Source organism: Orbicella faveolata, unplaced genomic scaffold, assembly GCF_042242905.1.
Source record: "Orbicella faveolata isolate gen_17 unplaced genomic scaffold, um_ofav_v1 contig_48, whole genome shotgun sequence".
In the NCBI taxonomy this organism is placed as follows: Eukaryota; Metazoa; Cnidaria; class Anthozoa; order Scleractinia; family Merulinidae; genus Orbicella; species Orbicella faveolata.
The window spans coordinates 9,276,413-9,290,953 of NW_028301578.1; the positions used below are offsets into that span (position 1 = coordinate 9,276,413).

The window sequence follows — 14,541 nt, forward strand, 5'->3', positions numbered from 1 at the left end:
TCTAAAAAAAAAAAAAGTTTAAAAATTTAATAAAAATAAACGTTTCGGTCAAAGACCTTCATCAGTTGCAGTGCAAGTGAATAATAAATTACAATAACCTTAAATAAGTTTACAGTATAAAAAATGACATCATATTACAAAGATGATTACATAACAGGGCGTGGTAACACATGAAAACGAAAAAATTAACCAATGATAAACAATCGGTGATTACTAAGCGAGATACTATGACAATGCGGTACAAAACTCAAAAGACACAAACCAAATAAGAATAAATAATCGAATATAATACAAATAAGATTAATATCAAAAAAGTAACGCGATTCGTCGAGTCAGCCGAAAGTGTGAAGGGACCCGCGTGTAAAATATTCAATGTTCAAAAAAGGCGGTCCCAAAATCCCCAAACAAAGCCCTTGAAACTATGCCGCGGCAAGGCACAACAGGCGCCCTAAACAGGGCCCTTAAACAACAATAATCTACTAAATTCCCCGATGGGGGCCCCTGAGAAAACCTAGCGCTAACAAAGCTAACAAGATCCAAGGTCAGGGCCTTTGAACACCTGAACTAAGATAACCGCCAAATTTGCAAGTTATTTTTGCGCTAATTGTAGTTTATTCTTTTTTTCGAGTGGAATTCCTGACGTTTGTTCAAGCCAAAAGGTGCCAGAGAGAACAACTGTGCACTCCAATATGCCTCTTTAGTGATTAAAAGCTTTTCGATGTTACTTGTATTGTTTGCATTTATCTGCACTTGATCAATACACTGGAAAGAAAAGTCGTTTAAGTCGTGCGGTGTTCTGTTGAAATGCACCGCTACCTCACAAGTCTTTTTCTTGGTCAGCATAGCAGACTTGTGGTTGCGAAATCTAACTCTAAAATCTGTTGTTGTAGAGCCAATGTATTGTAAGTTACATTTCTTACACGAAGCCAAATAAATGACATTTTTTGAATCACAGGAAAGTTTCAATCGTATCTTATAGCTCTTGCCTGTTTGAAAACTTTGGAAAGAATTTGATTCAACAAAGTAGTTGCGACAGAGATCACATCTTGTTCTTTTGCATTTAAAGCAACCCTTAACCTCAACAACCTCTTCAACCTTAGTGTTAGAGCCATAACGAGATGGCGCTAACAACTCCTTAAAGTTTTTAGATCTTCGAAAAGAGGCTATGATGGAATTTGGCGGAAAAAATTCTTTTAATTTGGGGTTGGATTCCAAAATACCTAGGTGTTTTCTGATGATGCGACCAACATCAGGTAAATTTGGATTAAATGTTGTTACAAATGGAAACAATTTCTTCTCCGCTTTGGCACGAGTTCTAAGTAAGTCAGTTCTAGATGTAGTTAAGGCTTTAGAAAATTGATCTTCCACTAGTTTTGTGGGATAACCCTGATTGACTAGATAACCCTTGTATTCAGTTGTTCTCTCGGCAAGAAATGCTTGTTCAGAGCAGTTTCTCTGTAACCTAGTTGCTATGCCATAAGGGATAGCCTTGAATACGTGTTTGGGGTGAGCACTTGATGGTGGAAGATACAAGTGGCTATCAGTTGGCTTTGAATAAACGTCTGTCTGGATGAAACCCCCGATGAGATGTAAAGTTAAATCTAGCACGTGAAGCTCGCGTTCAGAAAAAACTAATTCAAATTTAATGGTAGGATATAGGGAATTTATAAAGTCAGTAAACTCATGCAGTGCAGGAAGGCCTTGTTGCCAGAGATCAAAAACATCGTTACGGTATCGCCACCATAAAGTCGGCTTTATGGGGCCAGAAAATTTAGCTTGATAATCTATTTCCCCCATGGCAAGATCCGCGTAACTACAGGCGTTCTTTGGGCCCATGGCTGTGCCATGAATTTGTAGGAAAAAGTTTTCCTTAAAAACCGAGTGATTGCTCTTCAAACAAATTTCTACTGCTTCTAAGATGCAATTAGTGGATGGAAGCTGGTTTTCTCTGGCATTCAGTGCCTTCTTTACTGCAGTAAGACCGAGTTGATTATCTATGTTAGGGAACATTGACACAACATCCCAAGAAACTAAAAGGGTGCCTTCGGGAAAAGGGCCACTCCTGTTAAGATCCTCAATTCTATTAAGTAAATCGGTCGTATTTTTCGCTCGAAGTTGTCCGTCCTCGTTTTCCACAATTGCCTACAAATTTCATTACTCGAGGTTTGGACTACGAATCCTTTTGGATCCTTCTGGCGCGTGGCATCCCTGTTGGCTCGAAGCATCTTAACTTTTTATATATATATATATATATATATATATATATATATATATATATATATATATACGGAATATTGTTTTACATAGATTATCTATGAGCCATGTTTCCGTAAAGTCTGTAAGTTTCCGACTCGGGTCAACCTAAAAGCATCAAACTTAATCAAATGACAAAACTCAGCGTTATCTTTTCTGTAGTGATGTAAGTGATCGATTGATTTAAGTTTAATAAATACTTTTAGCCAAGTCTAAGAGCAGAACACCTGGGTCGGCTTGTTCAAAGCCCAATTAATCTATGCTAGGACAAGCGAGAGTTTTGATTTCAATTTTGTAACTGTACTGTAAGGTTTCCTGTTTATATCGTTTGGCCTTCTGTATTGGGTCTAAGTGTACTTTGCGAGTAGTCTCGAACTGTACAAAACATAAGCAATGAAAAGTATTTGCATACAAGAAAAAAATATTCTTCCGTTAACTTTTAATCCTGGGTTAGCGTTGAACGGCTTCCGAACAACCCGGTACTGATTACAACAAGTTAACTTGAAATGAGCCCGCGATCCGATCAAGAACCAGCACTTGGTCAGCAGTCGAATCGTGTGTCGAAAAACACATGACCACGACAAGCTCTAGACTTGAGTCCGCGACATGATCACGTGTCACTGGTCAGCATATAAATTGTTACGATAGGTGTCAGTGGACCCTAACATAGATGTCCAATATCAAAGAAGTCCGCTCAAAACCAGGGCTGCGTGTCTCTGTCAACCTATTAGCTGGAGAATGGCCGCCTTATCGCGCAACTCCGCAGCCGCCGCCGTCATCGCCGTCGTCGTCGCGCGTACACGTTCACGATCAATACCTCTAGCTATGACAACCATGAGGAAATCCGTTATTGGGTTTTCTTTCTTTTTTTTTTATTTGAGTATGGGTTTCCGGATCCCTGGCGTCCCTTTGGGGCCGCCTGAACTCCGCTAAAACTCTTCCCATGCTCCTTGCGCAACTCCGATTTTTACGATAACTGCAGAAATTCTGACGCGCTCATTGGCTAATTTTTATTGTCAACAAGCGAACAGACACATGAATTTATAATTTATGGGATGCGTCAACGAGCAAGAGCGGACAATTTGACAATTTGTTATCGTAAATTGTTGTCAGTTTTTAATGCGTCTATCCTGTTATTGACGATGAGTTTCGTCAAAATAACATTATCAAAATAGTCTGCGGATTCACTCGGCTATCGCCTCGTGGATCCACAGGTACTTTGACAACGTTATGACGAAATTCCTGGTCAATAACAGGACAGACGAATGAAAAACTGACTTCAATTTGTTAAATAGTGCGACACCTATATAGCACTAAGCACTAAGCGCCGAGGCCCGGACATACCGATGACAATGTAAATGATCTTTAGATCCAGGTACATTGTACAGTGTTGTGTATTAGGATCCGGAGTACTACTATAGAGTACGCAATGAATCGTGACAAGTGCTCTACACAACTGCTTTATTAGAACTGAACAACACTAATTTATGTACAATGATATAATGGTATAACCACGTGATTCCAGTTTAGGGTGTGCGACATAACGATTGCAAGATTACAGACTATCTAATAAATAAGGTATCCGTACGAAAAGATACTAAACAGTTAAGCAATGATGATGATGATGATGATGATGATGATGATGATGGTGATGACATTATTTAACCAGGGAACACAATTCGCCAAGGAAGCCCTATGTAGAAAATTAAATTACAAACTAAATACAAAGAACTAACACGGTAAAATTATACAATACCACAAAGAAATCTTGAGCTATACAAAAGGGTCTAGCTAGTTTTAAAAATATGTGAACATTTCACTCTTCTTATACTAGGTTCTAAGTCATTATATTCCCTTATGGCATGAAAAACAAATCTCTGTTTATACCAATTGGGACGCACCTTAGGATAATGGAAATTGTCCTTATTACGTGTATTATAAGTATGATGGGAACTTGAAGTTTTGACTGAAAAATTAAAATTAATTTCACCATTTAAGCATTTGAATTCAGATACCAATCCCCCCCTCCCCGCAACAATATCACCATAGTCGAATAAAGTGACAATTAAGCTATTATAAAGAAATTTCAGAGACACCCCAACTGTCTGATTGTGACTTTCACTCCTTGCCTCACTTCCTTCATCTTCCAGCAGTACAAAAATGGGTTTAGAGATGAGTTGAACAATACAAGAGATATCGTTACCTCCAAAAAAAGGTCAAGGAACTGTGTATGCATTTCTGTGATGGTAGTTATTGCAGTTACGATAATATACGGGAGATAACAAACCACTAATGTAATTTGTACCCATAATGCGCTGGAGACCGTCTTTTTGTACCGTTCTATGTTCAGCGAACTTCTTTCACTGTTCGTTTGTCCTCGGTGGACATTTTCTTGTACCTGTGCTTGGTGATGGCGAAGCTTCAGGTAGATTTTCGTATAACAGAGAATTGACATTAATATGCAGAATGACATCACTATACAAATGATGGATATAGTAATAAGATAGTCGTAAAAGAACATCATCGCAACTCCAAGGCAGAAAAGCCAAAACACGGCAACAAAAATCCACGCACGTCTTAAGGTTACCACTTGTCTGTATCTTAATCCCGACAGTAGAGCGAGAAGCCTGTCTACACTTATTCCAGTCAGTGTTAACAGAGACACTCCTCCAAAAATTACTGCCGTGCTATTAAAAAGCAAGTTAAGATAGTAACAACTCTTGGAGTTTTCTGGTGATGCCAAGAAGACGATATGTATAGGCTGCGTAATGAGGCCCACACAGAGATCAGTGGTTGCTAGGCAACCCAGCAAAAGTTTTGATGGCGGATGAAGTGACGACACCTTCTGAAGAGCAGCAATGATCAAAACATTCCCCAAAATTGCAATTACAGCTAGCGTGCTGCTGACTGTGGAATACACAATCTTTTGATGTGTGCCATGGAGACCTGTGCTACACAGCCTTGTGTAGTTTCCATCTCCATTTACTTTCGAAGTCGCCATTTTCGTGTTCTCCCTCTGAGCCGGTAATTTTAGATGTTAATGTTTCTTCAGTTTTGGCACTCCTTTTGTTAAGTCCACAATCTTTCACGAAGACGTTTTCAACACTCTATTCATGCGTCCTGCTGAGCGTAGTAACAGTAGTTTAGCTGTCGTTTGTTGCTCCTGTCGTTGAATTGGAATGATTATTTCCTATTAATAGCTAATAATTGATATTTTCTCTGGAGCAGAGAGTATAGTTCTGGCTTACCCATAAACCTAAGTAGTAAACTTTCTCCCTTTAAACTAGGGCAAATCATTACAAATTTCTGCTCCGGTAAATCATAGTTAATTGAGGGAAGCGGTCAGGAGGACCGGTAAACATCAAAGAAGTAAACATGCATGTTGAGATTTATGTTGGAAGGTCCTTGACTCTGCACATCTCTTTTCTATGCTCGTCGACTTTGCGTGAATTACGTAATCGGAATGCTTCGAATGAGCACATACAACCACTGTTTGTATTTTGTCAGGTTGTGTGGAGGGTCAAATCCCAAAATAGCGCACAAAAACATACAACAAAGAACTTTGCCAGGTTTCCTAACCATTTCCCTCTATTTACTACGGGTAAATACAAAACTGTTTTTGTAAAATTTATGCTTCTTTTGGGGAACACAACATCCAAGTCCATAACCGTGAGAAGACGCGCTAAGTATAAACATTTCAGACAGGTAAGGGGTTGTGAAATGTAAAAAGGGAATTTCGCAGCCGAAGACATGTACGTGTTCTTAGGGCTATAAAGATGCGTGATTATGATTGTGCGATTTCATGTGTGTGGTCCACTTATGCCATAAAGCCTACAAGTACTTTCTCCTAACAATTGATATATATCAGCACATAGGAAAATTAGAAGATTTATCACTTGCATCAAATATTGTTCGGGCGTTTGGCTGAAGATGTTTACCTTAGTTTCCTAAACCAGCTTTAGGCTCGTGAAAACAAGTAGGCTATCAATTGCAAAGTACAATAATACGGTGATGAGGTAGTCACAAGATTTATCTCTAATTTCGAAAAAAATACAATTTGACCCATATACCACTCGACGGAAGAAAGACGCGAAAAGGTCGAGAAAAAAATATCACATGGTATTGCTCCAAGATACCAGTTAACAATGCAAAAATATTGTTGGAAGTCTGGATATCATAGCGTAACGAATATCGTAATACGTTATTTTAAATCCTTATTCTCAATGTTTGAATCGTATTACGGACTCGCCAAACTGCTACAAAAATTCGGCAACACCAGTTACTAACCCGACACGAAGAAAATGCATCAACCCTGATGTTATCAGAAACGTATCCCACTTGTGGAGGCGAAAAAAAAAAAACGTGATTTACCCCCTACCCTTACCTATAAGTCCACGAGCTAATACTGCATGAGTTTCAATGTACTCACCTTTTAGTTTAGCAGTCAGAAATCGTTCCTTCGTTTTCCCTTAAATATTATTTTCGAGGACTTGCTTTGTTGACCAAAACACCTGCTAGAGCTGACTTACTCTGACGCATGTACCGACTTGCGCGAACGCAGTAAATTGCTGATAATTAACGCCTTTTGTTATTGCGTCTACGTATGTTGATTGTACTTTTGTTTGTGTATTAGCGGAACCAGCCTTAATAAAGGGACAAGGGCTGTAATAGCTCTTTTATTTTTTTTTCTAAAGTTTCAAAGATTTTGCCCATAGTTCAGGTCCTTTCTACAGGATCGGTGTATTGATAAATATTGTTGTGTTTTTGTTGTATATATAAATTATGAATGTGCAAATTACCTAACAATGTATTATGAATACCCAAAACTCTTAAGACACTGCATGCATGTAGCTACCGTGGTAATATTATGTTTCTAAAAAAAAAAAGGGATGTTGCCTCCAATCTGCTGCTGTTATTTTACAGCCGAAATACCTAAACTTTTTACCCCTGTCTATATGCACCCGCTATCGCTGTGCCTTAACTAAAATGAAAATTTCTTTCTTCTAAGCAAAATGCCTTAAAGGCTGATATCCTTGATAAATTTTGAGGTACAATTTGTCTTTATTATTATTATCATTGCCGAGGTGCAATTGGAGTATTTGATGCTCGGTTATATTCAACTGTTTATATTTTAAATGTCTTCCTGTCGTACAAGTATGTTTATTTGTTCTGGAACAAAGAAAGCAAGACACGTGATTCTACTTCTAATTTTATTTACGGGGGTACAGAGAGGTACACAAAATAAGTTGCATTTGTCATCACAAAACTAGTTCGAACATTCTTTTTGGTTCTTCGAGGCTGAGAAAAATACATGTTAAAAAACAAAAAACAAAACAAAAACAAAAACGAAAACAAAAACAAAACTAATTATTCTCAGATGATTAATTTATAACATGTCAATCTTAGAAAAATACAATAACTCATTCATGTCAACTCTGGGTCTCCTGATTGGCCCCCAATCACATATACAAATAATAATAATAATAATAATAATAATAATAATAATAATAATAATAATTATTATTATTATTATTATTATTATATACCTGAATAAATATTGACTTTATTTTCGGTTGATCTGTCTTTTTGACCTTGAATTTTCTCTTTTAATTTTCAATGCAGCCAAAAGTGACAATTTTTGAATTCTTCTTTTCTGCAGGTTTGTTTTTTCGAAAGAATGTAGGATTGAAAAGGTAATGCAGGAGTCATTCTCCTAGGATTTGAAAGCATTTTGTTTGGTTTATTTAACTTGACACCAACGACCGCCTAATCGCTATTAGGAACCCTACGAGGAACGATTTCGTATGTCGCCTGTTGCAGGAAGCAGTATGCTCATTTTTCTATACCACTCGCGTAGTTATTCCTGTTTTCGACCGTTGACAGTAATGAGACCTCATTAGGAGGGGAGGGGGAGAAGGGACTGAGTATCCTATGGCTCAATAACTGTTGGCCTAAATATCCCGTAGCCGTCAATTCAAATTAAATACAAATTCAATTTTCCTGCTCGATACTTCTTGATATCTGTGCTAAATATTCTATATCATATACTTTATCCTTTAACTCTCAGAAGATTTACTCAAAGAGGCTGAAACTTTCAGTAGCTGCTCGTTCATTCTCTGCTAAAATATTCGTATGTCAATTGTGTGGCGATCATTTTTGACGTTGCCATGGCAACCATCAAATTCCATGTCATATACAAAACATTTGCCTTTGCCTCTTCATTGGGTGCAATCAAGCGAATACGACATCATACACCTTTATTATGTTAATTAATGTATATGATAGCTCAGTTCAACCATGTTTTAATTACTGTAGTGTTGTCTATGGAAACTGTGGCAGTGGTCTCTCTGAAATTTTTCAGAAGCTCCAAAATCGTGCATCCCGTATTTTAATGTGTGCCAATTATGACTCTAATATCGATGAATTGTTCCGGGCACTGGGTTGGTGTAAACTCAAATATCAAAGATTTGAATAAGCTGCTGTTATGATGTGCAAATCTTTAGATGGGAATACCCCTGAGTATCTGAGTGCTAGGCATAACATCATATCGATTTAGGAACACTGAAAATAAATTGGCTTTTCCGCAGCCCCGCACCAATTATTTGAAGGCGAGTTTCGCTTTCAGCGGAGGCAGGTTGTGGAACAGCCGATCCAGTGACCTTCGTGCAGCAACATCTTTGTATGATTTGCATACGTCACCACAGTTTTGAATGAGTTTTAACATGGCATCCTTGTAAAGCAGCTTTTAGTATGTAGTTTAGGTTAGTTAGTTTAGTTAGCGATAATTAGCTGATCTTTTACAATCTTTTCTGAAGGATTTACCGTCTGTAAATAAAGTTACCATTAACATTACTATCAAGTCTGATGAAAAATCAGGTTTTTGAGAGAATTTATTCTGTAGTTTTTTTCCAGTTTTCTTCATCAAATATCACAAATTTATGAATTTATACATTTCATACGAATTCTGGTTTAATTTTGCGTTAATTTTCTTTATTTCTTGACCTTTTTTGAAAAAAGAATAGTAAAATCCAAGATAGCGGGTCAAATGACTCCGTCAAATGTCGGGGGGGGGGGGGAATTCCTCTATCCCCCCTTGTACTAAGGTAGGGGTACGAGTTAGCCTGTACGTCTCAGGGTTCATACCCAGTATGCCCTTACTTTCGTGCCTGAATATTGCGTTTCCGAAAAACTCCGATAGGGCATCAGCAATATATTACATATTATGCTTGTGAAAGGGTTTCTCAGATCAAAGTAAGCAGTCCATCAAATGATGGACTTTATTTACCTTATTTACCTTTGTGATAATGTAATATTGTAATAGTAATAGCATTTCTGTAGCGTCGATCCACTAGTTGCCTATAGCAACATCAACTGAGATTATTAGACGTCTAAACATAGAGACGTTACAGTAGCTTGCGCATCTCGAAAAGTTTAGCCTAAATTTTCAAGTTCGTCTTTTGTAATCCGAGTTTATGTCCTCCATCCTTGATCATCTTTGGTCCCTTATAGTTTATTATTAACCCTATGGTGTTTTTCTAAATTAGTAAACTATTATTTGCAGGTTTTCTTCAATTTTAAGGAAATTTTATGCATGGTAAAAATAACTCAATATTTTGTGTCTAAGCTTCTTTAATGCACCCTTTAAAATCGAACAGTCCACGTTATGCTTATTATTTGCCAACTCCAACTACCAATTTAACAAATCACTAAAGGTAAATAAGTTAAAACAAATATTGTGATGAGTGGTGACTTTAGAAAACAATTATATTTTCTTTGCTTAATGGTGCCTCCTTAGTCTCTTTTCAAAATTACCCGTTTCTGAGGTGCTATCATTCCAACTGATTGACGAACTATTCTTGACCAGCCTGTGTACTAGATACTGGGTAGACAATGCTTTATTGCGAACCAGTGGATCACTTAAGGGTCCTGAGGAAATACATACCCTTCCTAAATGTATTGGCCCTTAATGGTCATGCGCTGTTAGTTGAAATTGTCAGAAGGAAACTTGTGCGGATATACCCTTAAAGCAGGTGTTTCTTACCTCTCCGCTACCATTACATCATTTTGTTTGAATCCCTAAAGTTATCCGTTAATCATTATATTGTAGCTAATAATGTTTTCAGGTATATGGGTGGCCTATGTTCCAAGCTTGATGCGTTCTTAAAAAGACATATTTGTACACATTTACCTTAAGCAATAACAAAAGCGAGAAATGGTGTCCGTCACCGCCAGCCTTATTTCCCTGATTTTCCAGCAGTAAATAAAAGGATTTAGGGATGAATTTAAGAAAACGATTACCGTCGTTATTTCCCAACCTAAGTCAATGGATAGCGTATTTCGTTTAGTGATAGCAAATATAGCTATGATGACACCAATAGGAAGGTAACAAGCCACTAACGTCACATTTACCCACAATGCACTGGACACTGACTTTCTGTATCGCGCTATATTTAGAGGAGTAGATCTCTTGGATTGCCATGAGCACCCTCTGTTCGATCGTGTTTGGTGAGCATGGCCCTGTAACTGCGCTTGATGTTTTCGTAATGTGAAATAAATTTTTGTGTAACAGCAAGTTGAGATTATTATACACAGCAATAAGATCGTGCTAACCGCAAAATCGCTAATTGAAAAGTTGTAAAAGATTGTGATTACAATGGCAATTATTGAGAGCCATGAAATAACAACAACGACCCAAACTCTCCTCAAAGTTACCAAGTGTTTGTATCGTAGCCCCAATATCAGGGCGAGAAGTCTGTCTATACTAATTGCAGTCAGTGTCAACAGAGATACACCACAAAAAATGAGACCTAAGGTATTATAAAGGACCCAAACATGGTAACAAAGTCTGGACTGTTCTGGAGACATCAGATATGTAACACGAAGAGGCTGTGCTATGAGGCCCACGCAGAGATCGGTGATTGCGAGGCAACCAAACAAAAGCTTTAATGATGGATGAAGGGAAGACGGCTTCTGAAGTGCAATGATGATCAGAATATTCCCCAGTAATGCTGTGATGGAAAGGGGAACATTAAATGCAGAAATGATTATCTTTTGATTTATATCGAGGAGTCTTGTATTGCAAAATGAATCTTGAATCGCTGTCTCGTTCTTATGCACAGTTAGGTTCCCCATCTTCATCGTGTGATGCTCTGAGGTAGGTGCCAAGATTTCTTCCTTCTACATTCAGTTTGTCTTATTATTCGAGAGGTTAGTTGAATATTTTACCCATCTTGTGCTTTCCTGAGTGTTTATATCAAGCTGTTTCAACAAAAATAAGCCACTTCCTATTTTCTTGAACTTCCTTTAGATTGGCCTGCGGCAATAGTCAGTCTTTCGTGCAACAATCTTTGGTTGGGACGACTTTTCTAATGAATATAAAGCAGTCAGTATGCCTATCGCAATATTAAGTCTAAGGAATAAGTATTAAGAGTTCTACTAAACACCCGGTGAGAATTTATTACCTACAGTGTTAAATAACGGAATTGAAGTTTTCTTGTTTCGAGCATCTACCGACGCAAAAAAAAAGATGTATGCCAACCCATTAACTTAGTTAAATAGAACGACAAATTAATCTCTAGAGGGCTTTTTTGACTATACGTGAAACACGAAATCGTCACGAAAAGGTCCATCACACAATCGCTTTTTTTAAGTGAATGGTATCAAGCATTGGATGATAAGCGCTGTTAAAATACGACAATTTTGTATTTTATAACAAAATTGCTCTGATATGATATGACGAATTCCTTTTTTTTTTCAGTAAGTACGAAAATTCAACTCCTGAGCTCCCTAGGCAAGGGAACTCGGAACTCCTCGTTTGAAGGTTTATCCGTAACTACTTATCGCAAGTAATCTTGACCATTCGACGTTTTATTGGGCGTGGGAATCGCTTTACGTATTTTACGTTCTGATATGCTTAAAAGGTTTACTGATAGTGAAACATGCGAAGTTTCATGTCCATTAAAAACACTGTCATAATATACTTTTTAATCACATTCATGCTTAAATCCAGCCTATGGTGATAGTTGAAGTGCCTAACTCTCTCAAATCCAAGTTCACATGAATAAGGTATAAAGAGTAAAGACGGTTTTATCTCTCTTCTTTTACAAATGGGAATATTTTATTACTGACGCCCCTTTCTCAAACATACGAAAACGGAATGTACATGTTTGAATGCTTGTCGTAAATATATTGTCATCACATATTTTTTTTCAAGATTTGCCGCGCAACTCCCCCAGACCTGCCATAAATAAATTAAGTGTACTTACTTTTTACAGTTTAGATTTAGAAAAAGAAGAAGATAAAACGTTATTATACCTGTCTAGTTTGGTCTCCTTTTCACAAACTTGTCATGCTTTGGCTCAGCGCTCCTTCTTTACAGCACCAATTCTAATGTTTACAGGTGGCTGTGTTAGTTAGTTCCCATACGCCTCAGTAATTATAGGCACCTTACTGAAGGCCATTTCATCTGTCAGTTAATGCGTTTCCATAATAATAATAATTTAAAAAAAACTAAGATCGATATCTTTGTTAGTTTGTAAAATTTAAACAAATTAAAGCCTCGCTTTAAACTCTGCCTTGTATAAATTCGAAGCAATAATACAGTATATTTTATTTTAGAAAAAAATATCATTATTTGAATGGACGTTTTGCTATGAAACGATGTGTCATTAATTATTTATTATCACCAGCCTCGTGAATTAATGGTGTTAAAAGCTAACAATAACATCAAAGTCACGTATTGCAAAGGCGGAATATTTGCTTTTCATACGTCCTTTCCCAGGAGTTGCACCTTAAAAAAAGTCCAGTCTGATAAAGTAAACTCTAAATTTGACAATCGTGTCACATGAGAAAACATCAAGACTTTTTTCATCTCCAAAGAATCCTTATAGAAAAAGATTCCCTCGAAAGGAAGAGGAGTCTGAGCACAAAGGAATATAAACGTACAAAATTGAATATTAATGATCGGCAGTCGTCATACAACAATCTGTCAACATTATCATTATTACATAAGCTGGTCACGAATTACGAGCGCGGAAGTTTTGTTTCTTATATAAATCTTTTTTTTCGGCTTCCTGAACATCCTTTATTTTCAGAAGTCAATTCTCCAACGATTCAACAACTTACTTTGATCTAACTTTTGAAGTAAGCGCTGTTAAAATACGACAATTTTGTATTTTATAACAAAATTGCTTTGATCATAGCTACTGTAGGATACCCTAAACATAATCATTGTGTAACAAAAGAGAACCTCAGGCCCTTATTTTATCTCCGAAAAGATACCTTTAGAGGTGAAGATTAACAGTTCTATCGCGCAAGACGTTCTTTTTATCGCTATACGCAACTTACTATCTATTCTCTTAAAGATACCGAGTGGCCTAGCAGTGTGCGATTGTTGGCAAAATGAGGGCCACTTTTTTTTTTTACATTTTCGAAGTGTCTGTAAATAGATGAAGTTTTAAACGTTGAGTAGATTTATACGCCTAAAACAATCAGATTATTCGCTTAACTATCACGCGAAAGAAATCGATGGCAAATAATCTAATTACTCGGGCTTCCCTATAAAAACCCGAGTCAGTAAATGCAGGCTGTTCCTTTTCTTAGCCACCAAATGGGACTTCATAAAGACAGGCGTTCCTTTCGGAAAGCGTGGAAACTGGGGATGTGAATTGCAAATTGCGAAAGACGTTATTCGCAGAGCGCTGTGTTATGTAAAGAAAGCGTTGGAACAAATCATGCCTTATAATTTTACTCAATGTGACGGGAACTTCCTCCATAGAGATTAATTATTATTATTTTCATTATCATTATTATCATCGTCATTATTATTATTATTATTATTATTATGGTTATGGTTATGATTATTGTTATTGTCTCACGTAGAGAGATATCACGCATTTTCCGAAAGGGTGGGTCCATGAATTGTCTATAGCTTCAAAGCTAGCCAAATAAGCAAAGTTCATACTGGCTCTCACGAAGACGTTGGAAAAATCAGGGATCTTCGTCAACAGAGCTTTGAGGGCGAGTAAAACAACACGCAACTGGATAAAGAGAGGATGCCCAACGAAGCAGCTTGAATAGTAGATATCTAAGCTTAACTCTATTTTTAAAATATCGTGACTCTTTTATTTGTTTTTATCGTGTTTAAATATTAGGGTACTTTTTTTAGAGTAAGATTCGATATTGTTATACGAAGTTGATTTTAATTTCTTTCAAAAAGTAATGCTGGCATTCAACTCGAGAAGAAGCAACAAAACTGCCTGATCATGTACTTAACTTCTTGACGTACAT

At 37.1% G+C, this 14,541-nt stretch overlaps 3 protein-coding genes and 1 pseudogene across 4 annotated transcripts in view; 1 reads left to right on the forward strand and 3 right to left on the reverse strand.

The window, feature by feature from the left end:
• LOC149096434 (adenosine receptor A3-like) overlaps positions 1-14,541 on the forward strand; it is a 319,741-nt pseudogene that overhangs the window by 19,472 nt on the left and 285,728 nt on the right. The gene's annotated exons all lie outside the window — the stretch shown is intronic.
• On the reverse strand, positions 324-3,911 carry LOC149096440 (uncharacterized). The gene is made up of 2 exons (XM_089281430.1): positions 3,852-3,911; positions 324-2,142 (listed from the first exon to the last, which is right to left on the reverse strand). Exons 1-2 carry the CDS (start codon positions 3,909-3,911, stop codon positions 601-603), a joined length of 1,602 nt encoding a protein of 533 aa, XP_089137556.1. The 3' UTR covers positions 324-600.
• On the reverse strand, positions 3,698-6,608 carry LOC149096441 (melanocortin receptor 5-like). Its single transcript, XM_089281751.1, has one exon. The coding sequence runs from the start codon at positions 5,252-5,254 to the stop codon at positions 4,340-4,342; it is 915 nt and encodes a 304-aa protein (XP_089137877.1). The 5' UTR covers positions 5,255-6,608; the 3' UTR covers positions 3,698-4,339.
• Positions 9,865-12,742, reverse strand: LOC149096442 (melanocyte-stimulating hormone receptor-like). The gene is made up of 2 exons (XM_089281665.1): positions 12,568-12,742; positions 9,865-11,618 (listed from the first exon to the last, which is right to left on the reverse strand). The coding sequence occupies exon 2, from the start codon at positions 11,389-11,391 to the stop codon at positions 10,438-10,440; it is 954 nt and encodes a 317-aa protein (XP_089137791.1). The 5' UTR covers positions 11,392-11,618; positions 12,568-12,742; the 3' UTR covers positions 9,865-10,437.